This window comes from Malurus melanocephalus, unplaced genomic scaffold (assembly GCF_030028575.1).
Source record: "Malurus melanocephalus ecotype Western Australia unplaced genomic scaffold, MMel_1.1 scaffold_667, whole genome shotgun sequence".
In the NCBI taxonomy this organism is placed as follows: Eukaryota; Metazoa; Chordata; class Aves; order Passeriformes; family Maluridae; genus Malurus; species Malurus melanocephalus.
The window spans coordinates 100,643-128,421 of NW_026623899.1; the positions used below are offsets into that span (position 1 = coordinate 100,643).

At 47.5% G+C, this 27,779-nt stretch overlaps 1 protein-coding gene across 2 annotated transcripts; it reads right to left on the minus strand.

Annotated features, from left to right (window-relative positions):
* Positions 1-21,596: 21,596 nt before the first annotated feature.
* On the minus strand, positions 21,597-27,773 carry LOC130584088 (homeobox protein SIX4-like). Of its 2 annotated transcripts, XM_057383851.1 has the most exons (4): positions 27,560-27,773; positions 26,913-27,466; positions 24,878-25,566; positions 21,597-22,467 (listed from the first exon to the last, which is right to left on the minus strand). In XM_057383851.1, the coding sequence occupies exons 1-4, from the start codon at positions 27,743-27,745 to the stop codon at positions 21,671-21,673; spliced, it is 2,226 nt and encodes a 741-aa protein (XP_057239834.1). In that variant the 5' UTR covers positions 27,746-27,773; the 3' UTR covers positions 21,597-21,670. The 2 variants fall into 2 exon arrangements, with proteins under 2 accessions (XP_057239834.1, XP_057239833.1); XM_057383850.1 differs by having other exon boundaries at positions 26,913-27,773.
* Positions 27,774-27,779: the final 6 nt, after the last annotated feature.

A 27,779-nucleotide genomic window follows, 5' to 3' on the forward strand; every position in this document is an offset into this window, starting at 1 on the left:
TTTTCCCTTTGAGAAGTCTGATATTAATAATCCCCGTATGCCCCGCTTTCCGGGTCATTACGGTACTGCTGGTCTCTAATCAATCCTAATGCGATGGCAATTGGAGTCTCTGATGAATGCATCTCAGGTTTCTTGTAATGGCTCTACCACATTTTCCTGGACCTCCTTCTTTAACCTGAGATGCCAGGGGGACGTCTCCGTTCTCAGCTGCTGATTACTTCAAGATGTTTGGGCTGGTGTGGGGAGAGAGGGAGCGAGCGAGGCAGCCTGCCCCTGAATAATCTGGAACTGAATTGGATGAGCCATTTCCTAAATCAAAGGACAACGGCGGGGTTTAACTCCTTTTCTGCACGGAAGCCTGCCCGGCTCGGCTTCCAGCCGGCCCTGCCTGGGCTGCATTTCCCCCGCGTGTTCGTGTCCGCGGCACCGTCCCCGGGTATTCGGGGTGCGCTGCTCCCCCCATCATTTGCAGTCCCCCCGCGCAAAGGGGGAGACCCCCACCCTTCCTTCCCCAGCTGCTCACAGCTCTCCAAAGCCTTTCAGTGATGCCGGGCGGRTTGCAGCCCCTCCACGGAGGGTGGGATGCCCACGCCGAGGGGACAAGAGGCGATGGAATCCCCCCGCGGGCGCGCAGGGACGCGCGGTGTTAGCGCGGCGGATTCGCGTTCTCGYCACGTTGTTTTCTTCCCGTTTCTCAGCAGAATGGCTTTTGCCGCCACACGGGACAACGTTAACTGCAACTTCTGCCCGTTTTACAAAATTTTAAATGTTTTTAAAATAAGACACTGCAGCAGGAATTAGGCTGCGGCCAAACCATGCGCGGGTCTGCCGCGGGTTTGAGCGCTGCTTCCCCGCAGCCGGGAGGATGTTCCCTCGAGATGCGGCTCCTCCGTGGCACAAAAACACAAAAACACSCCCCAGCTGTCCCTCTGCAGGCACTCCTCGGCCGGCAGCGGGATATGTCCCAGCGCAGCCCAACACGCGTGGGCAGCTTCTCTGCGCCCCGGTGAGATGAGGGTGGACCGGGGGCGAGGGGCGGAATAAGTATTTGAAACGAATAATTGAATTTGTCAGCGCCGGATGCGATGTAAAAATGAATCCCCGGCACAAGAGCAGCGAGGGGTAAATCCAAGCCCTTCCCCGCGGGGTCTGGCCCTGCGTGGGGAGGCAGCACCTCAGCGGTGCCACATGTGCCAGGAATGAGTCACCCGAGGAACGGAAACAAACCACGGGCGCCTTTTCCGCGCCGAGCGCTCGGGGAGGCGGCTCCAGCCCTCCCGATCCCCCCGAGGTGCCGGGCAGAACTGGGGGTGCGGGGCACCGCAAGCGTGACACCCACACACGCCGCGTGTGCACTCCCCACCCACATGCGCGCACCCCCCACCTGTGCCCCTCCGTGCGCCCGCACCCCAAAATCCACCCGTGCGCGCTCCCCACCCCGAATGCACACCCTCGTGTGGCACAGACACCCCCGCCCGCTCTCCTGTGGGCACACACCCACTCACCTGTGGGCGGACCCCCGTGTGTGCTCACACCGAGCCATGTGAACGGTGCCACCCCCGTGCCCACACCCCACCCACGCGTGCATCCTACCCGTATCAGTGACACCCACCGCGCACGTGGTCTGTCCCCACGTGTGACCGGGACAGGGAATTCAGGAGTGCTGTGCGGGCAGGTCACCTCTGTCCCTGCCTTAGGGGACAGGGGGGCGCTGGACACCGGGAAAACGGCAAAAAAAACCCACCAAATCCCCTTTTTTAAAAAAGAGAAAAAAAAAGGCGCTGTGGGAGTTAGTTGATATTTTTGCTGCAATACAGCAAATGGTTGATATTTTTGCTGCAAATGCATTTAATGCAAAATGCTTGGAAAAAAAAAAAAATTGCGTTTTGGGTCCTCTGCAGTTCAAGGCAGGCACTTTGGGGGTTSTYCTCCCTCTGTGCYATCCCCAATCCCAAATCCACCTTCYCACCCAGCCGATGCCCACTCAGGATCCACGCTCAGGGCAAGGTGCTCCCGGCGGCTGGGAGGGTGGCAGCTGGACCGGGGACAGGATTTACATCCCAGGCTCTGTTTGCCGATGTGTTTTGCATTTGGGTACCGRACAAATATTTCCGTTGCTGGGGGACTGTGCCAATTTCGACTGGGCCGAGGGAAGAGGCACCATCATCCTTTTGGATTCGTGTGGGGAGGTCAGTGGGCACCCACATGTGGGAACAGGGGGTTTTGGGGCAGCAGGGTCCTGCCTTGAGCGATCCAGCTTTGGGGGGCCCGTGCCGCACCCGCCGTCCCGGTGGGTTTCCAAGCTGGCTGCAAGGAGGAGACCTTTCACCTCTCATTAGTGATGCCATCAGTGGCTTGGCAGAGCCGAGCCGAGGTCATGTTACATATGGCACACAGTCTGTTCAGCGCCGGCAACGCCAGCTTTGAAATTTTAGAGAGGGGAAAGGTCACCTTGCGTAAGCCGAGGTCTGGGGGTCCTCCGCTCTGTCTGCGCCCTGGGTGGGTCTCCATATGCCTCTGTCGTCGCCAGCCTTGCTCTGTCTGGCCCTGAGAGATGCTCAGCCCCGTCTTCTTTTCCACCTCCTGAATATGCAGGGAACATTTTCACACTGCTTTTCCTTTTCCCTTACAGAAAGTGTCTTCCGGCGCTGCTTTTTTCTCTTCCCGTCATAAACCTGTCTCTAACAACTGAACATTTTTTTCAAGCAACATATAATGCAACTTTCCAGGAGAAAATGAGTTGTCTGTCTTTATCAGCAGATCTGCCCAGACGGATAAGTTTACCCTCCTCAGACCTGGGTGTATAATTTCATAGACCTTCAAAAGTGTCGTGCTTCCATGGTGATTAAAACTCGCTCCTGAATCTTGCCGGGGCATTTCAGGTTTCATGCCACTGGATCTTAGAAAAGCACATCTGTAGAGCTGTATTTTTTTTGATCTGAAGAGCTGGGGAAAAAAAAAAAAAGAAAAAAAAAAACAACAACCAAAAAAACCTGCAATGTATTTTGTGTTTGGAAAAATATAACACATTGCAATAAATGAATTCCTGGTGTAATTCACTATTTTGAATTTCTGTAGGATCCTGTGGGAGTTCATCCAGAATGATTCCAGAGGTGGTGACTGCAGGGAAGAAGTTAAGAAGTTACCAGTTTCCCACGTATCACGACTGACAGGTAAGTTCATGCCCCTTCTCAGCCCTGCTGCAGAATCTTATTCTGCACTTTATTTTTTTTTTTTTTTAAATACGTGGGGCCTGATCCTTAAGCTCTTCAAGTAACTTGGCCGGGAGTCTCTGGCATGCAGCTGTTGCAGGGAGATCTTCAAAAGGACATTTGCCTCTTCACAGGTCATAACTAAAAAGGCTCTAAATGAAATAGATGCTTATCTTGAGAACCCGGGAGAAGCTGGAGCTGAACCAACATGCGGTGTGGATTCGGGATACACCTTTCTGTCTGCTCCAGCGAGGCATCCAAGCAGACAAATKAAAGGGAGCTCAGTCTGACTTACTACAAATAGGGCTACCTGTGTAGATTTAAATTTTAAAGTGGGAATATTCTTCTGCTGCCTGTCARAGAGGGAGTTTGGGAGCAGAGGTATGAGCAAGCTTGCTTTCAGAAATGCAGATGCTGCAATCTGTTTAAGGTTTTTGTCATAAACGATGTTTTCCTAGCACGGGGCTAAACTGTGCCCTTGCTTATTGAATGCAAATCTGCTGATTTCAATGGAGTTCACTGCAAGTGGGAACAGGACTTAGCCCTCATTTTCCACTGCTGTCTAATCACTGTAGTCTGACAAAAAGCAACATATGTATAATGGTAGCTGAGATGCAGGAGGGGTGGGAGCTTTCTACCAATGAGAACCACATTAAATAATTAATTCCCAATTGCCTTTCTGCATTAGTGCTTTCAGCTATAAAAGCTGGTCAGCTTTGTAAGGCCCCAGGCAGTGAAACATTTGGTGCATTGTCAGTCCAAAAGTGGAGGTAATAGATACCCAGTGTGGCTGGAAAAGCGCTGCTCTCCATCCTGCCATTTACATATTCCAGCTGCACAGCCTCATTCCTCATCCCCTATTTGCCTTACTGAAGTTTGACAGGACAGCATCTCTCCTGAGGTGGCTGCTGAAGAAGCCAAAAGCGTATTTATTTTATAAAAGAAGAGAGGAGCTTAAAGTTTGACTCTAAAAACGGAGTGCACCAAGTCGATCTCTCTTATCAGCAGACGAATCTGACAGGTTAATAAGSGAAAGACTGAATTTCCCCCCTCCTTTCCCATTTGCCCCCCTTGCCCCATCTGCTRCTCCCCCAAGCCCAGCCTGTCACCTCAGGTCACGATGGGATCTTTTTTGGGCTCGTACGTCATTCGCAAGAAAGGTCTTGCCATGAGAAATGACTTCACAAAGCCTTTTGATGTGCAAGTCATCAGAGGCTGCTCCGCTCACCTTCTGAGATAAAGATACCTGTGCGTGTGTGTGTGGASCTGAAGAAGAAAAGGAAGTGCTGGAATAAATTGCCTGGGGAGGTGGGAGATTCTCTGTTWAAAAACAGGTCTAGACAAACATCTGTCAGAAAATACCGAGGTCTATTTGATCTTGTCTTGGAGCTGGGGGAAAGACTGAATGGTGTTGTCAAGTCCTTTTCAGCCCTGGGAGAACATAGTTAGATACATTTATTTCTAGATATTCATGTGTGTGTATAAATGTATATATTTCCACACTCTCAGGGACAAATCTTTGGCCTTTATGATACTCCATGACTGTGAATCTTTTAGGTTAATTACACCGAGGTTTGCCCTCTCTTGGCTTCAATAAATTTGAGTTTCAGTTCTATTTAATGCCCTTTGTGCCTCTAGTGGATCAGATCACAGTGTCTAATCTACTGACTGTTTTCCTCACATTCTTTTTTTCCTCATGTTCGAGTGAAGTTCCTTCAGTTTTGGGAGATTTGCAACAATTCCACTTAYWCCCAACACACACGGGGTTGCACTTKTTGAGGTAAAGTYGTGGTAGAAAYTTATCTTTATTATCAGTTRTAATAGAKGKGTTYTTGGAGGATCTGCTAGGCAGAGCATGAAGACAGCATGAAAAAAATGGGGTTTTTCATGATTATTTTGGTACACAATCACTTTCCAATCCGTTCCTCTGCCTTAAAGATGTGGTYGTGGCTGCTGCTGGCACCCCAAAAATTTCTTCCCAAGCATGCAGATCTCAGTGGGATCACTGAGCTGCAGGATGCAGCTTTGAGGAGAGTGTTGGCAGCTTATTTGTGTTTGTGCACGTAGGGCAGAGAGACACCAAGGGCTGGGACTTGTGATCCTTTACACAGCAACCAATATTAATTACAAATACTTCTATTAAAATTCATTTGAAAGGGAGTTTTATCAATGTGACACATGGAGGCTTTCCCAAAGATGGGGTCCTGTGCAACTCAGCCCTGGAAATAGAGAATGATAGAAAAATTACATTTCCAGGTAGGTGAAAAAGGGTTTTGATGTGGAGAAAACTGTACAGCAAAAATTCTGTGACTGCCCCCAGAGCACACTTACACCAGGCAATGCCAGTATTCCCTCGACATCGTGGTGTGTGAAAGCAGGAGATGCAGCAGCAAGTTCCAGAAATCAAACACCACAATTTTATAGCAGGAATTGAAGCCTGAATTTCTGAAGCCAAAAGCAGGGATGAGCCAGGCTGCAAAGGCTGATCTAGGATTTTAGCATTCATGAGGTTTGAGAGGAGGCTTCTCTTGCTTATCCACCTTATCCTTCCACAGGATCTTTGTCCCCCCGTAACAAATAAATCCCTTTTATAGCCACGTTTGTAACCTGACGTGCTGGCTGAAGTCTCCTGCTCCTGCAGAGTGCACTGGTGCAGCAGGCTGAGCTCTGCAATGACCGTGGAGGGGACACACCACTGCTTCTGCCAAGAGCACAGAGAGGCAGAAACCTCCATCGTGGGGACAGGCAGGGGCAGAAAGCCCTGAGAGCGCCTGGGAATGAGAAACCAGAGCTTGTGAGCCTGTCCTTGGGCAGGGTTTGAACAGCAGCTGTGGGTTTACCTCACCTTTTGGACCTTCCTGGCAGAGCTGAATGTTCACACTCATTTAAGGATTGTGAGCAGCAGGGAGGAGAAGGTGAATTAGGAGTTTCTTGGGTGTGAAACCAGAGGGGCTCTGCAGACAGTGTTGATGGAGGGTGTGACACAGGTTTGGACACCAGGACAAGGAACCCTTTGCAAGCCAACCCCTGGCAGAGCTGTGCAGTAAAGGCAGGGTGAGAGAGGGTCTGTGACCGTCCCTGTGACACATCCAAGAGGAAAGAGCTGTTTCAGGGTGGAAAATGAGCACAAACTGGCCGTGAGCTCATGGGCTGGATGTTGAGACAAAAGTCTCCCTCCAGCCATGGTCGCGGGATGCTCTGCAGCAAGGGTGCAGAAATCCCACTCATTTTACAGAGGAGCTGGGTGGATGCACAAAGGGCTCAGAGGGGCTGTTCCCCTGTTCTTATCTCACCCTTGAGTATTTTAAGCACCGCTTTTCCTGAGGTCTGCCTGCTCAGGGTGGGGCAGGCAGGATACCAAAGGCAAAATTCCTGTCCAGCAAGCACCTCTTTGCCCTTCCCAAATTCCCAAATTCCCAAATTCCCAAATTTGAATGAATCAGAGGCACCAGCATTGTCAGATGGTCTTTTGGGGGTAAGACAGGGGAGGAAGGAGGGGATCTTCCCCCCCATTTTGTTTTGTGCATTCCTTTTGCTGGTGAACCATTATCACTGTGGCTGGGGCGGTTTGTCTGATGCCTCTTGGGTTTGTTCTGCAGCCAGCASTTCTGATTCTGTCTGGCCACATATTGTATTTGGCTGGTTGTCTCTCTCACTCTAAAAATTCCTCTTTTTAATTTTTTTTTTATTATTTCTCTGTAGCATTTTAATATCTCACAGCTGGCACCTTTACCAAGAAATTAAAGGTCTGTAAACAAACAGCTGTTTTACAGGCAAGCTTTAACACAGGTAACAAGTAAGAGCCCCTTGTAAAAGAGAATTTGGGAAAGATTTCTTGAGTGTGGATGATGCTTTTAAACATTTCTTCCAGAGAGCTAAGGTATTACAAGCAATTCCAGAGCTAACACTCAAGTAAACTCCAGGAATTATTCAGGTAATTAAAACTTTAATTTTAGGGGAAACTAGGAGAGAATGAAGCTGTATTGACCTTGAAAAGTTTCTACAGCAATGAGAGAAAACCCATATGCTTTTGGATGGGGAGTGGATGCAGTTCAGCYGTAGAGAATGAAAGAGTCACAAATCTTTTATGCTACTAACTTGACTCACACTCTGGAAGAAAAACTGTTGGAAATACATCCAGGGTTGTGCTGCACCTATCTCAGCACTGTAGGTCTGGCCTTATATTGAGGTTAGTGAAAGTGCTTCAGAGCCTTGCTTGGCCCTAGGAATTGAGGAGAGCTGGATGGTGGGGATCATGCAGCCAACAGATTTTTGCAGGATGTAGGGATCCCTTGGCAGGGAGAACAGGAGTGGGTTTGTCCTACTGTGGATTTGTGTAAATGTAGTTTTAACCCAAACCCCTTCCTTTCAGTGATCTAGAGTAGATCTTTTCCCTTTCATCACCTGAGAGTTTCCATGTTCTGCTGTTCTCCATTAAAACTTTCCATCTGATAAGTCCGGGGAGCTTCTTCTTGGCAGGGCACCTTCTTTTCCTACACCCACCCTCTCCAGCCTGGCATATGGTGTGGAATGCATTAGCAGGGGTGGAAGGCTGCAAGGGCACAGGTCAGGAGTGCCAACAGCTCAGAGCCCTTCCCAAGGGCTGGTTTTGGCAAATCCCAACTGTTCCAAGGGCAAGGACTCCTCACACCAAGGGAACAGCGTGGCCCTGGCTCTGCATGGAGCTCTGGGATGGGMTSAGGCTGTGGAAGGTGCTCGGTCACGAGGACTCCAGGACAGTGGTGAAATGAAGCACAAGGGACTGCAGTGAGGAGGTGGATTAGCTCATTAATGCACACTTGATTAGGAAGTTTGAGSCAGGCATGCAAGCCCTGCTCTCCTTCTCTTCTGGTTCTGACCCCTCCCGCTACGTCTGTGACACAGGGAGCCACTGGAGTCCACTGCAGGGAAAGTAAATATTGTTGTTTCAAACAGAGAATGGTTTATTCTATAGTAGAACAGAGRGTGCCTTCTCTTTGAGAGTCCACACTGAGCTCAGTGGAGCTCCTTCTGGCAGTGCTGCTCCTTCTGGCAGTGACCAGCCCAGGTGTCAGATGTGGCACCCTAAACCCACGGGTGACAAGGGAATTTCTGCTGTGGACACATCCAGTGCCTCCAGAGATGGTCCATCACCTCCTTGCTGCCAGCAGGACTTCTGCAGGTGTTTGCCCCAGTTTTGGGCCAGGTGCCCAGGGCAGGATGGAGTCACTGGGTGCCAGCAGGGCTGTGAGGGGTGGGATGCAGCAGGAGCAGGAGCCAGCGATGCTGGGGGAGAGGAGGGTGAGAGCTCTGCCCTTCCCCACTGGAGCTGTGTGATCCTTTGTATAATCCCTTTAGCTTCGATGGCACCATGGTGATTTACAGCTYTAATGCTTTGATCCAGAACACGACGGGCCATGGGACACGAATTAAAATATGAGTGATGTCTGCAAAGYACAAGTTTCCATTTGTGGCCAGCTATTCTGTGAAGACGTGACCGCAACCAGGTGTGAAGATCTCACAGGAGATGAGGGGAAACCAAGCCAGTCCGAGCAGATTTGTTAGAATGTGAATGGGAGCAGAGCAGCGTAAGTGCTATTAATAGGATTTACACAGATTAGTAAACTAATCTGTGCATTTCAGATTGGATTTCAYATTATGGAAAGGAAAATTAAGCCACATACCACGCAGACTTTCCAGGCAGTGATTTGTGAGGGTGATCTCTTTGCTGATGGAAGTGGCTGCTCAGAAAGTTGTGGCAGCTCCAYTGGGTGGGTCAGTGACACCCTCTGYGAGCCCAGGAGCAGGGACAGTGGTGCAGGATGCAGAGCTGTGCTGCTGGATTTGGGAGACAGACAATGAGAGGAGCAGTTTTTTGTTCAAGGAATGGCTTTTAAAATGCATTATTAGGGGGTAAAGTGGTGTCCAGCCTTGGCTGCATCACCAACCTGACTTGACTAAAATGAGAKGCTGTGGCTGSYTCATCTCTGGAGCTGTTCCAGGSCARGCTGGATGGRGCTTGGAGTGACCTGGTTGAGTGGAAGTTGTCCCAGCCCATGGGACRAGATGAGTTTTAAGGTCCCTTCCAAACCAAACCTTTCTATATTTCCATGAAAAATAACTTTCCATTCTCTGTACATGGGCTGAAGAGGAACAGAATTGGTCAAATGTTGCTGAGGTGGGGAGGTAAAGGCTCCTCAAAAGGAAGGGCAGAGCTCTATTGCTGGACTCCTCTCCCAGTTCCAGTGTGCACGAGGTGGGTTGGAACAGAGAGATAACACAGAAGTGGGAGGCATTGGCACAAATTCGGGAGAGATTGAACACCCAGGACAATTCTGAGCAGTCATCTGTGTAAGGGGCAAGTTTCATAGTATCCAACAATCCATTGTATATATTATGTATATAGAATATAAAATACGTAATATATGTTACATATGAAAATGTAACATCTAATATATTTCAATAGATCTTACAAATTTAAACACATATTTTTAATATATTTTATCTGCTTGATCAGATAAAAGAGGGTCTGGCCTCAGCATTTTGACTGTGCCATTCCAGATGGGGAAATCCCACCCTGTCTCTGTGTCTTGCCACAGAGGAGGGAAATGCTGTTACTGTTGCACTGATGGGGAGATGTAAATCCAGATGTTTAGGAACTGGACTTTAGGTTCCTRGTGGTTAACATCAGCTAATTTTGGGATAGTTACAGTTCAAGCTGTCTCTAAGTAGGGCTTGAAAAATAAAGTATAACACATCTTTTCTTTTTCGTACTTCCTGTTGTTTTGCAAAAATACAAGTATTTGGAACATTTTAACACCCATTACAGTCAGAACTGAAGGAAGAACACCATTAACTTTTCAAATTCCTGGTTTTGGCCAAAGCTTTAAAAGTTAAAGCGAGCTGAGCAGCCCAGTGATTTTTCTTCTTGTAACACCTTGTTATGTTACAACAAATAAAAATCCCAAAATTTATTTGGTTTGTCTGGGAGAACAACATTTTGGATTTTTCCTGGGACAGGGCTGAGGGTGGTAGCCGATACAAGGCTCATCAGGAAGGTTTCTCTTCCTTTTCTCCCTTCTTTCCTACAGCTCTTGAAGTTTTGTCTTGTCCCTTCTACGGGTGATAACTCAGCTGAAAACCATTTGTTGCAACAGGGAGCCATTTGTTTGTGATAATTATGGATGCACCAAAATGCAATTTGTATGCAGACATTTATTTATGTTTTGAATTGGAGTCTCAAGTAATCTGGCATGGAGTGGTCTGTGCTGTCAGCCTTGAGAGCTGCCAGGAGCAGGATGCTCTGGAAATCCTGCCTGTGTTATACAGGGATGTAGAATGAATTTGCTTAGATTCCTTAAAAACAGAACCACTTTTGCAAGTGCTGATTCCAAGAAATGCATTTGTAAGCTACTTTTTGGGGGGTTGTTTTTAGGTCAGCAAAGTGTTTTGGTGTTATACTGAAGTTTTCAAAAGAAATCAGCTATTATCCTCACTAATTATATGCAATAGTCTAGAAAATCGATTCAGAAGGCTTATTTTAAGTTTATGGAAATTCAGATCTAGAGGCAGCTTTGAAAAATATTCTCTTGAAAAATTTATTAAAAATCATTAATTTTATTTCTAAAATGGCAACTTTTTTGTACCCTTGTTTATTTTCCTGAAATTTCTCGTTGCACACAGCACTGTCACATCCAAAGGCTTGGAGCGCATGAGGCAACACCAGATTTGATATAAAATGCTTATAGATAGACAGATAGATGGATGTGATGTACCCAAATTTATATTTTTCTGGCTTGGAGACCTTCAGTATCTCCAAACTTTTTTTCTGCATTTTAAAACCAGGAACTTAAGAATGAAGTTGAGCAGGAAGCTGTGGCTGTAACCCCCCTTGTGCACTTCCCCTCTCTCACCATCTACTAAATATTGCAAAGCCCATAAATTGTGAAAGCTGGCAAATCAGAGCATTGCTTAAGCAYAAGGCTGAGACTTGGGGCCAGGAGATTTCAACCCTGCATTACCTGGGGTATATCATTACTGACAGACTTGTTGGGATTCGATTTCTACCGGCTATAAAGCAGGATTCTCAAATTATGTCATGCCAGCCTCRTTGCCTTTGATGACATGATCCTCTGCTTGGAAAGGGAAGAGCCATCAGAGGTGACACAGCCTGGCACCCGGCAGCCTTTTGGTGCTGTTCCATGCCCTGATGAACGGGGGAAATGTGATCTGGGCAAAGCCTCCCTGGGATGGGTGGGAAATTGTTCTGGAGCAGTGATTGTCTTGAGGTTTCAGGCCAAAATACCATGATCTCTTGATCGAGTGTTTCTGCTCAGCACTGTGTTAGGCAGAGTTTTCAGGAGCATTGTGGAGGTTAGAAGAGGGTGTGCTTGTGAAATACAGATAAATGGATGATTCTGCACAAATTTCACAGGGTGGAGGCCTGGACCACAGGATCCTGTGGTGCTGCAATGGAAGCAGAGYTTCTTCCACTGGACTTGGCTCTGGTAAAACCTAAGCAGGAGTGTTGTCTGGTTTGGGGCTTAGGAGCAGCTCTCCTACTGCCTTCCAGTGTTATGAGTTAAAATAAATATATATGTTTAAATATATATGTTAAAAACAGCTGCTTATTTCACATTAATTTATTATGTATTCTAAAAAGATCCTAATAATTGAGAATAGTTAAGAGATGAACAGAAACAGGCTGTATGCTGTACTTTAATCTGAGGGGTTGGTCCTCCAATCCCCCAGCAAATGACTATTCCTTGTTTGTCGTGAGCATCATTTACCTGAAACAAGTCTGGCTTTTGTAACCCAAATGGATTCAAAATGTAAGAGAAAAAGACTCTGATCTTGGTGAAGAAATCTGGGAGGARCAGAAGCACTTCTCACCATGGACAGGTAACCAATTCTTGCCATTGCTGGATAACAAACAAACCACAATCAAGTTGTCTCATTTGCTGGGACTGACTTTTCCAAAGGAATGGGATGAAGCATTCTTAGCCTGAGGCTYGGGTTTACTCTGCCTTTGGTTTGCACATGAAAAAAAAACCCCACAAAGCTACAAGAAGCTGAGACCAGAGGGGTTTACTGAGACTTGCTGAATGTAGCAGGAGGTGCCAAATATCCTCATGGCACCTCTGTGCTGGGCCAGTGAATTGTGCTGGAGCTGGTKCTGTCTGATCTCTGCCCTGGGACCAGGCGTCCTGCAGCTCTGCTGGCCAGTGCAAGGCGACCGTGCCTGGTATGTGCAGCGTGTCCTGTGCTCCTGGGAGCATTTCCAGGCTCTCCCTGATAAAGCCAGACCTCGAAATAGGCTGCTATCAGCAGCYTGCTGCCAGGTACTGCTGTTTTTGGAAGTCCTGGGTCCCACCTCCCTCATATCACAGAGGTTTGCAGGGCTGGGGGGAAATGGTAAAGGAGAGCAGCCCCTAAATGAGCCCGTCGAAATTTTTCTGGGGAGTCTGGAGAGGTCACAAGCAAAAAATGGGGAAGATGCCATGGGGGTTCAGCTGAAACACTTCAGTGCTCACTGACCTGAGGCTGGGCCTGCTGTAGTCATGAACCAGTCCTTGTCCTCGTGGGTGGACATGGAAAAGTGTGTCTTATTTTTCTGGCCTGGAGCTTGTTGTTTTCCTGGCAAATCTGGGGGACACCAAACCCTGAGGGCAATGCAAGAAGCAAAAACACCTCAATGTTTTGAAACTCTGCAGAGAACACCACTATATTTATAGAAAAAAAGGAGGAGAAGGGCTACAGCAGCCTTCAGAAGCTGATGTGACTCCCCATGCAGGGGTGAGATGTGACTAAATCCCTCCACATGAAGTTGGTATCACTTCCCTGGAGTCTGCAGCTCTCTCCCTGATACTGCTTGAATCTGCCTCTCCTCCAAGCACAGCACTAACAGGGCASTCAGCCCCTGCTGCCCCTGCTGCTCTGCTGCCACAGGCTCTGAGCAAGGGGACAACATGTTTAGCAGCAACAGTGAAGAATTCTGAACCCATCTGTGGTGGAGTTCTGAACTAGGCTCTATAGGTTGCCTGCAAGARKGMRRMSWSKYYKCMYTCTTGCACAATTTCATAGTGGACCTCAGAATAAAGATTYTTTTCTTTTTACTCTTAATCTGGTCAGTGCTCACTTCCATCTGCATGCATGCAATACTAATTTTTTTTTTTTTTTAAATACAGACAACTTCTATATTTTATGTGTGTTGTAAATGTGTTTGTGATTATATTGAATGCTGCCTTTCAGAGCTGCCTTCTGATCCCCTGGCCTGCCTTGGTTTGATCGAGCAGCAGCAAACAGCAAAATCCCCAGCATCTCCCTAGGACATGAGTAAGATCTAAATTGTCATTTGTTCCCAATTAATTATTGTAAGAAACCACTTGCTTAGGACATGCAGGAGCATGCACAGCTCAGGGTCTGGACAAACCCTTCCTCATTCCCCTGAGYATTTCCCCAGCTCAGCTCCTTGGAYTTGGTGGGAGATGAGTCAAACCTTTCTCAGATTGCCTTGATCTGGAGCTGGGTGGCTTTGGAGTCCTTCAGGGCCCGTGTGTGCATCACCCTGATGGGATGACCCAGGCAGGAGCATTTTTTTGGAGGCTTGGAGGCTCAGGGATGCTGGTCCAGAGCCGCTCCAGTAATCAGCAGCAGAAAGAGGCTGTAAACTCAGTAAATAAACCAAAGAGGCATGCTCAGCTTAGGACACAGCAGGAAACCTTCCCACTGCTGTCAAGGGACATCGCATCCCCAGGAGGTGCCGTGAGCCAGTGGGCAAAGCAACAGGGGGAGGCAAAGACCTGGCTTTGCAACCTGCCCAGGGCACATCACCTCGCCTCCCTCCCCTCCTCTCTTCTCCCTTCTCCTCTCCTTTCTCCTCCTCTTATTTCTGTAAGCGCCTCAGGGGAGGGGCTGCATTTGCATTTGCAGGCAGGGTAAGGGATACCACGAACACCGAAATCTCCGGCTGGCAGCGGGCAGAGCAGGGAAGAAACGATGCGGTAACGTTCTGGAAATCCTTTCATAACACAAGGTCTATCACAGAGCACTTTGGCTGCCACAACAAAGCGTATTGATCAGCCCCGAGTATTCCAAATTGTGTCTTTCTGCCCAAGAAGCAGCAGGATGAGGAATTAAAGCACTTACACGGGAGAATATCGAACATGAGTTATTGAGTAACCATCAGCGCTGTTCCAGGGCTGCTCCGTTCCTCTGGACTGCGTGCAACTTCTGAACATTTTATCTCTTTCCTTCAGCTTTTGCAGCCGTGTGCCAGCTTCTGTAGCATATAAACTAGGTGCTATTTTTATTGAATCTGGCTTYAAGGCTGTAGATTTTTCACACGTGTGTTGGTTTTTTTATTGTTGGTCTCATTCCTGAACTTTCTGGCACCTCTAAGTGTGAAGTCGGTTATGTGCACGTTGCTTGGCAGATGAATTCCTATTTCTGGGAATCATTTACCTTCTGAAATGTATTTTTATATTAAAAATGTGATCTGTATCCATATACTGGCCTAAGATTCCAGCCCAGAGATTTCTGCAGCCAGAGATCACCACAGCAGGGGATGCAGCCTGGAAGGAGACCTCTGCTTTCCAAGTGAGTATTCTTATTAAAATCTTGTTTTACTGACCCAACCTCTGCCTCTTGGAGCAGCAAAATCCCCTTCTGATCTGGCACCGGGGAAAAATCATACGAATATAGAGGATAATAAACGCTGTCTTCCAACACTGCCTCTCTTCCCAGCTTGTCTCCTTGCTAGATCAAGAGAAATCACCCCTCACCCGAGCCTTCCTACTATCAGCTCCATCCCAGCTACTGCCTTGGCAGCCCCCCATCCCCCCTCCAGCATCCCCAGGCCCTTCCCAAGGTGCTGTCCCCCTTTTCTCCACGTGTGCACAGGCTGCCAGGAAAGAAGGAACCGTGGCTGTGTGTGGTTTTCTCGCCCAGGGTGACCTGGAACACATCTGCAAAGCCCTCCAAAGTAGCAGGAATGCGCTCCGTTAGGACATGATTCATCCTGCATACCGCATGGGTGGCTGCTCAGGGAGAATTTGGACATTTGCATACGCTGCCGAGACTTTCCGCCTCTCGGGGCTCTCAAAACCCCTGCACTTCATCCAGAACGTGGGGGCTGCACAGCCAGAAATCCCTTCCCAGGGGATGGGCTGGAGCCAGCCCAGCAGTGGTGGTCCTGCTGCTCCTTCCCCTGGCTGCGCTGCGAGGCAGAAATGAGAGAAGCTGCTCGCAGCCAGGTTGAAGGATGGCTTTAGATTCCCAAAGCTGGAACAGAGCTGCTGCTTTGGGATCCATCAGGAATTTGGTATCTGCAGGGCAGGAAAACACYATCACAGTCCTACTGCTCAGGCAGAACCAAAGCGTGGCAAAGAGAAGCGCCATGAGCAGGACTGAGTCAAGAGTGCTGCTTCTGGGAAGGAAACAGGAATTGGGCAATGAGGCAGCTGGCTCTACCTTAGGGGTAACTGGATTTACTTTGGCAGCTGCAGAGTYGGATCAGCCTCAGGCAGAGAGGGGAGATGCTCCCTGGGCTGGGAGRTGACTCCCTGTGCTCTGCCTGGAGCGAGTGGGACACGGCTGAGATGAACGGCAAAGRTGCAGGAAAGGTGAACAACACCAAAGAAAGGTAATGTTTTAGTGAATAAGAACATCATGGATTWGATGTTTTTAACTGTATCTATTAAAAAAAAAAAAAAATCTCTCTCTCGGACCTCACCTTGCTTCCTATGACCTAAACATAATTTAATGGGTGTTTTCCTGCTGGCGTGTGCAGGCTGTTAATTATCTCTAATGTATATATAGCTTCAGTGAGGGAAACTATTTCACCTGCACAGATTACTCCATTTGGATTTACTGTCGTTCATTTTGGCATCAAAATCGTAACCAGGCAATCCTGGTACTTGGAACACAGATCTGAAGTAATATGGTAATGTGTTTAAATCCTTTAATATCGGGGGAACATAACATTTCAAGCTGTTCTCAAAAGGCTGCCAAAACCAAGTCTGACACTATGTGAAACATTTTAAAGRAAAATTTCAACAAACATGAATTTAGCAAACAGGAATTTATCTACCCAGAAAAAAAAGCCCCTGACACAGAATCCATGCCAATGTCATGGGAGCCACAAGTAAATACTGACTGGTCCTAACCAGCAGGTGGAAATAGATTTTAAAGTATCCAACTAATTAGGGTGGAAATTTGGGTTGAGACACAAATAGGTTCAATATGAGGTACAAGATTTATGTTTTTTAATTTAGTATTTTAGAATTCTGACAAAACCTCCTAAAGTCAACAGAAAGTCTCGTTCTTGCTTAAATAGGGTTTAGATCAAATCCCTGGCAAGCACAGTCATTCCTAGTTGCCATCACCTTCATGATGAGTCATTAGAAGCCAAGTTTCTACTTCAGACTGCTTTTGTAACATGAAATTCAAAGCACTCCCATGACATCCAAACAGAAATATTTACACAAGATGTGTATAAATATAAAGTTTATTCAGTATAGTGTTTAGAAAAATAAGTTCACATCATCTCAGAATACAAATAAAACACTTAATTGTCCAGGCACAAACCCCTATTACAGTACAACAAACATACATACTTTAGATCTCTTTGGTTGGGTAATTAAGCACAGATATGTTTGATGATACACTCTGGGGCAGCATCACCTAACAGTGCAGTAAAGTCTTCTTGATTATTCCCTCCTCTAACGCGTACATTCCGCTTAAATTTCATATTTGTTGTAAGGCACAATAAAACCCATATTGGAGAAATAACTGGTTAGTTCTGGACAAACAGTACATGCAGCAAAAGAACAAACATCCTCTGAACGTGAATCCTGAAAGCCAGAAGATTCACCCCCTCCTTGAGTTCAGAAATTTAAGAAGCAAGTTTTAAATTATATGAAACATACAACTAAGGTATAAAATATCCTTCAAGATAATAASTACTAGGAGATACAGGAAGACTTAAGGTATCCTTGCTTTTAAAAATACCTTTTTTTTTGTTTTCAGATTTATAAAATCACTATTCTTTTTGATGATTTGACATTCTTCTCGACCACAAGCACAGGGCAGTTCATGCCCCTGCACACATATTTCACATGATACTGGAGGGATGCATCCTCCTGTTTATCTGCCCTGCTAAGAAAAACACACAGATACTGGAAATCTATGTGCATGAAAATCTCCTGTGCACACAGGGCCCAAATTCCACCCTGATTTAATTTAACTGAAAATTGTTACTGAGGTGATTTTGCAGGATTGGAAGTCAGAACCTGTCCGTTATTGTCATCAATCTCAGACTGAGAGCAACAACAGCTCCAGCTTCATTTCGGGGTAAAGCCACTTTCTGAATGAGTCTTCCTGAATCCACAGGTAGGGAGAAGCAGTAAATGGGAAGAGGTATATGCTTTTGATAAACTGTGACTGTTTGGTTCTACCCAAGTGTCAGCCTTGTGCTCTGGTTTGTGCTGCCASCATGTACTGGGCCAAATCCGTCCCTGACCTAACACGAGTGAAATGAATGGACCATATTCCCAGCTGGCATGAAAAGGATGTTAAAGTCAATGGAAATGTGATAGTTTAGCCCAGCTGAGGACCTGGCCGATAGATGTCCATGATTTACATTTTTACATTTCTGAAATGTCCTTGCAGGCAAGACCACAGGGATAATGCTGCAAATAGTCCACACAGAGGATTCAATTTAACCTGTTTCTGGTTTTCTGCAAAACTCTGGGTGAAACAGAGGCAGCTTTAATGAAAAGTAGTAAAGAAGAGAGGGGTTTTCAACATCGTGCTTTGTAAGAATTTGCTTAAATTTTAGGCATGTTTTTCAAAGCTGAGTCTGGGACCAGAAGAGTAGTAGAATTTGGCAATGTTTTCTGTAAGATTTCCAGTGGACTTAGAAGTTACAAACATATGTGAAGCTGAAATGATCCTTTATTCTCATTCACAACAGAGAGGAAGAGAAGGAGTGTGTATGCCAGGTAGACATAGCTTCCATTTAAACAGCAGAATGTGATAATAAGGGCTGTCTGTGGGGCTTGGACACTCACTGCCTTCCCACATGTGGGAGACCAGCATCCAAATCCYCTAAACACCATGTAAAAATCCTTGGTTTGGGAATCAGTGGAGCAATGCCTTATTTACAGCAGCCAAAGATCTGGCCCTGGACACTTTTCGGTGCTTTGAGTACTGCCTATTCAGARCAGTCAGCCTGCCTGCCTGAGGGCCACAAAATAAAAAATTTACCCTTGTAAGGAGAAAAACTACTTATTTAAATTTCTATTTTAAACACAGTGTACCGTGCAATGAGTCTTTATATTGTGCATATGTACCTGCAGAAAACATGAGGTTATAGCTACCTTATCTGGAGGGAATGACACTTATTTTCAATGGGWGAAAGAAAGAAAGAGTAAAAGATAATAAGAAGTTACTTGATATCTGGAAGACTAGAATAGATTAATCTTACTTTTGTCCCAAAACACTGCTTTTATGTACATCCTCCACTCCCGCTGAAGAGTGGGAAGTCTCCTATTGGAAGTACCAGACACTCCAAGAAACGTGCCACTGTAACAACATACACAGTTTTCACATCAACTGTGCTGCAAAGCCATGGAATTCAGAGCCTCAGTAACACAGTAAACCCAAAGAAGGAAAAATTAAAAATAAAGTAACAGGTACTGTTGTAACACCACAGTCTCTTCAGTTATGAGACATGATCACACCAACAACTGCTCTGAAATATTCCCTAGCTTGCCTCCAAATATAGTCTGAGCTTCACAGACCAAATGTTAATCCACCATCAACTCCTTCAGAGCCAAGCACACATTCTCCATTAAAATGACAGCGATACAGGGTATTTCTAATTTTCCAAWCGGCTGAATGATTTCATGCAAAGCACATACAGCTACTGTCATCACCATCYGAGTTACACGGGCGAAGAAGAGGTGGGAAACAGATTGCTCCTGCTGGGGCCCAGCAAACAGATAAACAAGCAGAGYGGATTGGAGAACTCTGGACTATCCAATTCCCTGCTCACGCGGAGCTCCTGGGAACGTCAGGGAAAGTTGTGCCAGGGGAACATACAGCTCCATGTCCTGCTTGTGATAATCTCTGCTTTAAAGCAGAGCTTGCCTCGCTCACCCCATTTGCCTGGGAGCACACGGGGACAGCCAAGGGCTGATGGGCTGCTCTGCCCGCCGAGCATCAGCGACTCCACACAGCTCCGTGCACGCTCCTTGCACACTCATTTTTCCCTTCCCTGCACTTTTCCCTGCAGCCCTGGAGACTCTGGCTCACAGTGTGGACTCCAGCGCTCACCAGCAGAGCTCAGCTTCGAGGTTCCACAGAAAACCTTGCAAAATACGCCACATAGTGCAAAACTACAACGCGAAAACGCCGATGCCGCGCTCGCGGCGCGCTGAAAAGCCTTCCTTCCCCAAAAGCTTTCTGTGGAACCAGTTAAAACCAAGGCAAACGCACTGGGATATGCCACCTCAATTATCTTTCCGATTTTTTTTGTGCTTTACAAGTGATCTTGCTTTGTCCTGAGCCTGATTCAGAGCCCACAGAAGCTTATGAAAACATTTCCCAGCGCCTTCCAAAGGCTTCAGACCAGGCCCCTGATGGGGATGAACACATGCTTTAGTTACTGTATATATTCACATTAGGATAAAATATAGCAAAACCAAACCACAAGGATTAACAGCATGTCATTTTTGTACATCTGAATTCTTAGTAGTATTTTAAAGCTTAAAGGATGTGCTTTTCCATGCTACAAAAACCCCTCTAGGAGGAAAGGTTAAGATCTGTTCCACCTGCCCAGAGCCCACCTGCTTCTGCTGTCCCCAGGGAGAAAGGTGTCCCAGGCAGGCAGGGACCACGGCTGCAGCTCCCAGGCTGCTCATCCCGGGAGGATGTTTATAAATGCACACTCTGCTGCACTCCTGCATGGGAGCTTTGCTTGACCAGCAGCTGAATCCCTCCCCCACGGGCTGTTTGGCCAAAGGGCCCGTGTAAACATGGGGTTCCCTTCCCTGGCCAACCCTTCCTGCTGCTCTGCCCGAGGCTGCAGCCAAGAGATTTCCCTTGGCACAGCGCTGCCCGTGGTCCCTCTGCAGGTTCCTGCTGATGTGGTGCACAAGGACCCATCCCTGGCTCTCTAAATGTCACCCACAAYGTCCAAAAGAATTCAAACTTCTCTTACTCGTGCAAGCAGGGGAACCCAAGTCAGCAGGCTCTACTTGCAGAAGTAAGGCATCAGGATTTGGCCCTGAGGACGGATATTTGCAAATCAATGTTTTTATTCCTCCTGCCTCTGTGCTTTAATAACAAAGATAAGGCCACTAGGAAGAAAGGCACGTGGAATTCTGTAAAAAATACACAAAAAGGTTCAACTAATTCGCAAATTACTAACAAAACAAAACAAAAAAACCCCTGAACACAAAGACAGAGGGGGTAGAAACAGTGACCTCCTGGGTTTGTGAGACTGGGAATTAATTTTCTAGTTTCAGTGTGATTAACATTTTACTTTTACAGTCTATTGCTTGAAAAAAACTACAAAAAGTAAAACCTTGTCAGAAATAACTACGCTTACTTCCTGCTCAAACAATAAAAATAAATTAAACAGCCAGAAAACGTTTTCCTTTTCAATGCATTGTGTCTAAAGTGAAAGGGAACATAAACCATAAATAAAATCCATTGTACTAATTAAAAAAAAAGTCTCCTTTATAAGAACTGAAACAATATTTACATTCATACTGGATAGAAAGCTTCTGAATTGCATAATTAGAGTTTCAAATGATGCTTTTTCTGGTGCACTGACAAAATGCTAGCTGTAGCATTTAGATACCTGTACATGATTGATGTGAGATTTTTGGTTTGAATGCAAGTCTGCTGGAAAAAAAGCAAACATACCAGTAACAATATTACGCTTTTGTTTTGTTTCTTAACCTCAAACAACATAAAAGGAGCTGGAGAGGTATCGTCTAAAGTTCCTTAGAAATTTCTCAATGCCCATGGACTGGAAGTAAACAGAAAAAAAAAATGACTGCATTGTTTCTACCATTTTGGAGTGAGATTTTTGTTTTCTATCTGAAGTTAGGAGTGTATACTTACTGTTAAGAGTATGTTGTACTATGGAGAGTCTAGTTAAATTTTCAGGGAAGTATCTGGTAGCCAAACCTGTACCCATTCCTCAGTACTTGCCCTGGCCATTTTCTTTCTCCTTTAATCTGCTTAAAAGAGAATACTGCATGCAAACCAAATACAGCAACCTAATGCCATTGCTGGAGATTCCTCTGTACATTGATTCAGTACATTTAAATGTTCTTCTGGTTTCTTAAAATTAAAAAAAAAAMMAAMCMWYMAAMMAAMMAAAAAAACCCAAACACCCCACTCGGTGTTTGTTAGGGCTTCAACTGGAGACTTATCTATTAAAACAGAAAGCAAGAAAAAAAAGGTTACAAGTCTTGCATAACTTCATCCATCTGAACTGTCTGCAGTTTGGCAAGTTCTTTTTTGTCCGTTTCCAGTTCTTCACATACCGTGTCAACTATGTTACTCATAACATACTTAGATTTGGAATCCAGCATCATTAAATTGCCAGTTGACTTACTCTCAGAATTAGGTAAGAAATTCTCTTTGACATCGGCTACGGCTTGCAGAACTAACCTGTGCTCTCTGCCAAAATCCTGGTGTACCTGTGCAGGGGGCTGGCTGACACGATCTCCACTTGTAGAAACTATTTCTCCAAGCACGGGCTGTGCTGTGGAAATGGACAGCAGATCCTGACTGGTGATGAGGGGACAGTTCTGAAGGGTTGCATAGTTAGTGTTGCTGATAGATATCACYGTCGAGGTACTGGTCACGGGTGATGACATGGGCTGGCTCTCCGAGATACCAGAGCTCAGTTCTGCAGCATTTAGAAGAGTTGGTGGTGTGAGGGAAAAATTGTGTGAGGGCGTTACATTCACTAAGGAGGASGCCAGGGACTGGAGTCCGGCGCTGGATATATTTTCAGAAGACATGTTGACGTTCAGTTGCGTGTTCTGACTGACTGGCATCAACTGAGAAAACACCAGGCTTCTTTCCAGTCCTTCTTGCTTGACAGATCCTACTGCCTGGCCYGAATTGGGAACTGTATAAACCACGGCACTGGGAGCCAGGGGGCTGAAGAAAACCTTCCCTTGCTGCACTGTTGAAGATTCAGTTGTGAAAGTTCCTCCATCAGATGTGCTGGGATTTACTGAAACATTACCTAGGAAAAGGGAAGCAAAAGACAGGAAAACAGAGATTACAGCTGGCAGAGAGTTATGCAGTCCTGGTCTTCTTTATCTTTTCGGTACACTAATATTTCATGCAACACTGAACAGCAATTTTTGTAACAGGTGAAAGAAAACTTGGTATAAAGAAATCAATGCTGTTGATAGAAATTGCTTCCAGAAAGTTTAAAAAAAAAAGTTTCTGGTATATCAGATTAGGTATCTTTCAGACTCTCATTAAGGGGCAAACAGTCCCCAGCCATGTGACTAAAATGAATGTGCTTTGGCCTTCACTAGTTGCCACCACTCAATTTCTATCTAAGAATAGAAGCATGAAAAGCTATTAAAGATAGTTCAGTGACAGACTACAGCTTGTGTGTGGGAACTGGAGACACATGAAATCCACTACAGCTGGGCAGAACCTGCCCRAGCCAACCTGCTCAGAAAACACGAAAAACCGGTAATTTCTATCGGTTTAACTAGGCAGTCCTAAAGCACTCAGATCTATATTGCCTTTCACCTTGCTTTATCATGGTTTTCTAAAATTCTGACTGCTCCACATCCACCATACTGTGAAAAGTCACCCAGCACAGCCTGCCCTTGCTGAAAGCCATGGCACTGCTTGTGGGATGTTGCRGTGAGCCAAAGCAAGAAGAGGTGGCCAGAGATGACCTGAAGCTGTTTTCACTGGACATGCCATGTCAGATGTCATTACGGTAACTCCTAAAATAAGAAATACTGGCTCCTGGGACAGAGTCCCACTTGGAACACCTCTCTTTCTCAAAAGCAGTTTAGTTACAATTTTAAGAGACTGCAGTTGGACACAGCTGAATTTTTTAGAACAGCAYCGAAGATTAATTTCTCACATGGGCAATGTTATAGCTTCCTACTAATTTCAGTTAATCAATCATGATTKTTTTGGAAGATGCTATACATATGGGTAAACTCGAAGAATAAAGCCAGGCAACTTGAAGTTACCTGCCAATATTATTTACTGTGCCTTACTCAAAATAGCCTGCAGCATGCTTCACTTGCAATAGGCAGCCAGTTATCCATACAAGAAAACCTGAACTTTTCCCTGCACCARAGACATGGTGGATCACTCTCCAGTGGGGAATCAGTATTTTTAACAATGGGGAAAATAGTCAGAGAAGAGCTTGTTATGAACTTCACGACTTTTAAATACAATAGTCCTACAATACTTGAAGGACAGAACTTGCTTTCTCACCTTTGCTGGCTGTCAGTTTATGCCTTGGAGCATGTGGATTAATTGGCTTTAGTAATCACAGGTGGCATTCAGGCTAAATGTGTTCTCTCTTTAATCTTGGTTAAACTATGTACCAATAATTTTCAGTGCCTGTGAGTGCCACRTTTTTGCACCTTATAATTCTGCACCCATTTGAAATGCGGTTGGACAGCTTCAGTGTTCCTCCCTGTGCCTCAGCAAGAGTAATTCACACCCTATACAAGTTTAATTCAAAGAAGCACATGAGCACAACTTGATTTTCATTACAGTATTCACAGCTCCTGAAACTGGAGAGAATCATTCCAATTTAATAATTTTCATAATCAAAGATACAGCRGCCAACGAGCAACAAAGATGTTTAATTGTGCTTTTTAACTGACCTGCTTCAAAAAAAGGGATCCAGAACTAGGTTTGTGCTCTCTGGGATTCTTCCTGGCCAGCTGCAAGATTCAGACTATGGTATGTTAAGACCAACTCTAAACTTGGGGAGGAGCCTGTGCACTTGGCACATGAACCTGTGATGACATATTTCCCTTGGACCGAGGGCAGTTTTATCCAAATAGCCTCACATTTTGTATCTACGAGCTAGTSCTTACTTCTATTGTTTCCCTCAAGTTTAATCTTTCTTAATTATGGAACAGAAAATGTACAAGCAACTGCTCGGTCTTGTTGTGTCTACAGTAATTCAAAATGTATTTTTGTGAAATGCCTTCATTAGGAAAACAAAAAACAAAAACAACCACCACAAGAACAACAATGGTAACAGTTTCCAGCTGCCATAATTTTCATTTTTATAAATCTTCTCATTGAAAGTGTTCAATGGCAAATGGGGAATATTTTGAATTACTGAAACATGTAAAATTTACAGATATTTGTGAAGACTGGTATCACAGACTTCTGTGAACAGCATGRGATGAAAGGGGTGTAAATTACCAGAGCTCCTTCCCTGCTCTTAACAGAGAGCTCAGCCTCATCTAACAGTCTACCCATGACCACAACCACTATAAAGGCAGGCAAACTGTATTGATGTTCTGTGTGTGGCAGTGGCTGAGATACAATGTTGATACCTTGAAAGAAAAGGACCAAAGCACCTAAAATGCTAAGTGTGCCTGATTCCAACTTTTTCTCATACCTCTTACTGCAAGAGGCAAAGCTTTTACCTTGTGAAGCTGCCACAGAAACAGGAGGCAGCTGCAGAGAAGAGAAACCAATGCTTCCGTTCAGCAGCTGGCCATTTGTTCCTGAATTGGGGATCTGGACAATGCCATACTGGTTTATTTGGACAGGAGCAGTAAAAGTAACTACGGAGCCTCCATCCTGGGAAGCAGCAGTTTCTACGCCTTCCCTTTTCACCTCTGAGCTCGGTATCAGTCCTGGGAAAGTGACCGGGATGTTGCTGGGGCTGAAGGCTGCTGTGGCATTGGGGACCGAAGCCTGGAGGAGTTTGAAGTCTTTAACATCTTCTGATGACGATGACGACAGTATGTCRGTGATGGAGACCCCGTTGCTCACAACACTCGAGGCGGTTTTGGGTGAATTTAACGTAACAGTCTGCGAAGTGCCCACGCTGAGTCCATTGAGTATGACACCGTTGGGTCCCTGAAGAAACGAGCTACCATTGAGGAAGACAGGAGAGGTACTGGCAGGCATGAGGTTCCCGTTCAACAAGACACCAGAYGAGCTCAAGGCTATTTTAGTGTTTCCAAGCTGCTGCATGTAGACAGGCTCCATGTGGCCGGGAAGGCTGAGGCTGGTAACGCCATCAGATGAGCTGGAGAGCGGATGGGGAGATAAATCCTCCCGCCCCTTACTGGATTCATCTTCTGTGCTAGGGTTGCCATCTGACTCGCTATGGGAAAAGATGGAGATGACATTGCATTACCACRGCATGCCAGGATCTCTGCACCAAGCGGGACTTCTTGCTTTAACACAAGTATGTGAGTTTCCACGAATAATTTTTTTCAGTGTTTTGCCTTTGCAAGGCACTTTAAATGAATATTCAAGCCAAGGGAGGAGGTTTCTTAGAAAAGAACACATCAAACCAAACACTCGCCGAGGAGAAACTTTACAGACTGGGTTATGGAGTTGTAAATAAATTCCTCCACCCCGGCGACCTAAGTGGGTTGCCTGGGCCCCCCTCCGCCGGCCCGGGGTGTCCACACGTGTGAGACCGGCCGCGGCCATTTGGCAAAGCGCTGGGAGGTGAGGCAAGGCCGGGAAGCGCTGCCGGACGCTCCGGGCTCTGCCCGCCGCCCCCGGCCCGGGGGAAGGGGGAGACCCCGGTCCGCGCTGCCCCCGGTGCCGGCGGAGGCACCTCCGGCCGTGCCCRTCGGCCGGGGGAGGGACGGAGGGATGGGGGGCGGCCTTTGTGCCTCCGCCCGGGGCTGCGCCGGGTTTTTTCGCTGACTGGTCCGCCCTCGGCTGCATTTTTCGGTCGCTCTCCCCTCCCTCCCCCCTCGCCCTTTGATGTGTCCCGCGGAGAGGGGCCGCGGCGGCACAATCGCGCCCTTGGTTGAGAAATGCCTTGGGGCCCCCTCCGCCGGCCGCTTTCCCTCCTTCTCTCCCCGCTCCCTTCCTCCCCCTCCTCCCCGCGCTTTCTCCCCCTTTCCCGTCCTTTCCCGGAGGAGGGCGGGGGGCGGGAGCGGGGAGGTCACCTCCACCTGCCCGCGCCCCCGCCGCGGGGCGGGGGGAGCCGAGCCCGAGCCTCGGGCGGAGCGGGACCGGGGCCGCTCTCCCGCCCCGCGGCACGGCCGGGAGCCCCGGGAACCGGCCCCGCTCCCCCGCTGAAACCCGAGCCCGGCCCGCTCCCGAGTCAGGTTTCAAAACAGAGGGAGCGCCGGGACCCCGCGCGTCCTCCGGCCGTCAATGATTAACTCTGTCAGGCGCGACAATTGAATAAAAACAAGGAGCGGGGGGAACAAACACCCCCGTCCCGTCCTCTCCCGGGAGTCCGCCCGGCGGCTCCCCCGTGCCGGGAGCTCCCCCGGGAACGCGGGGCGGCGGGTCCGGGAAGTTTCCCCGCGCCGCTTCGCACGCCCGGGCCGGGTGGGTGTGTTGGGAGCGAGGGAGCGGGGAGGAGGAAGGAGGGGAGGACGAGGCGCACCGAAGGTAAGCGCCATGTTTGCAAGGGAAGAAAGAGCCGGGAGAGGGAAAGGCAGGCGGGAGAGGGGGCGGGGAGGAAAAGTTTTCCCTCACCTTTTGGACTGGGTCTCGGAAGGGTTGCGGTCCCGCTGCCTGCGGTTCTTGAACCAGTTGCTGACCTGGGTGAGGGACAGCCCGGTGATCTTGGCCAGGTTGCGCTTCTCGGCGGGCGAGGGGTATCGGTTCTGCTTGTACAGCTCCTTCARCGCGTTGCGGGACTTCTCCTTGAAGCAGTAGACCGTCTCCTCGCCGTCCCAGATGGTCCTGGGCAGGGGGTATTTCCTCCGCAACCTGTACTTGTCCACCGCCCCCAAGGGTCTGCCCCGGGCTCGCTCCGCCTCGGTGTAGCGAGCCTTGTACCAGAGCTCCTGCAGCAGCGGGTGGTTGGAGGAGTCGAAGTTGTGGCTTTCCAGGATGCTGTAGAGCTCGGCGTAGATGCCCTGGTGGAAAGCCACCAGCGCCCGGGCTTTCATCAGGCTCTCGTTGCCACGTAGCAGATCGCTCGGGGGCAAAGACCACAGGAACCTAGCCAGGCGGTCCAGGTTCCCACCTTGCTGCAGCGCCTCGCACACGCAGGCGACGTGGTCCGGGGAGAAAGCCAGGGGGGTCTGCGTGGAGGAGGAGGAGGAGGAAGAAGATGAAGAGGAGGGAGAGGAGGCAGCGTGGTGATTCCTGGCCAGGAGTTCCGTATGGAGCAGTACCTGTTCCGCGGCTCCCTCCTCGCCGGCGGCGGCGGAGCCTGCGTGCTCCATGGGGAACGGGGCAGCGGCGGGAGGGGGCGGCGGCGCGGGCCCGTCAGGGGCTTCGGAGAGCATTTCCATCACATTTTCCTCCTTGATCTCTACCGCGATCACGATGTCGTCCGTGGCGGGGGAGGAAGAAGACATGTTTCGGTTTGTTTTCCTTTTTTTTTTTTTTTTT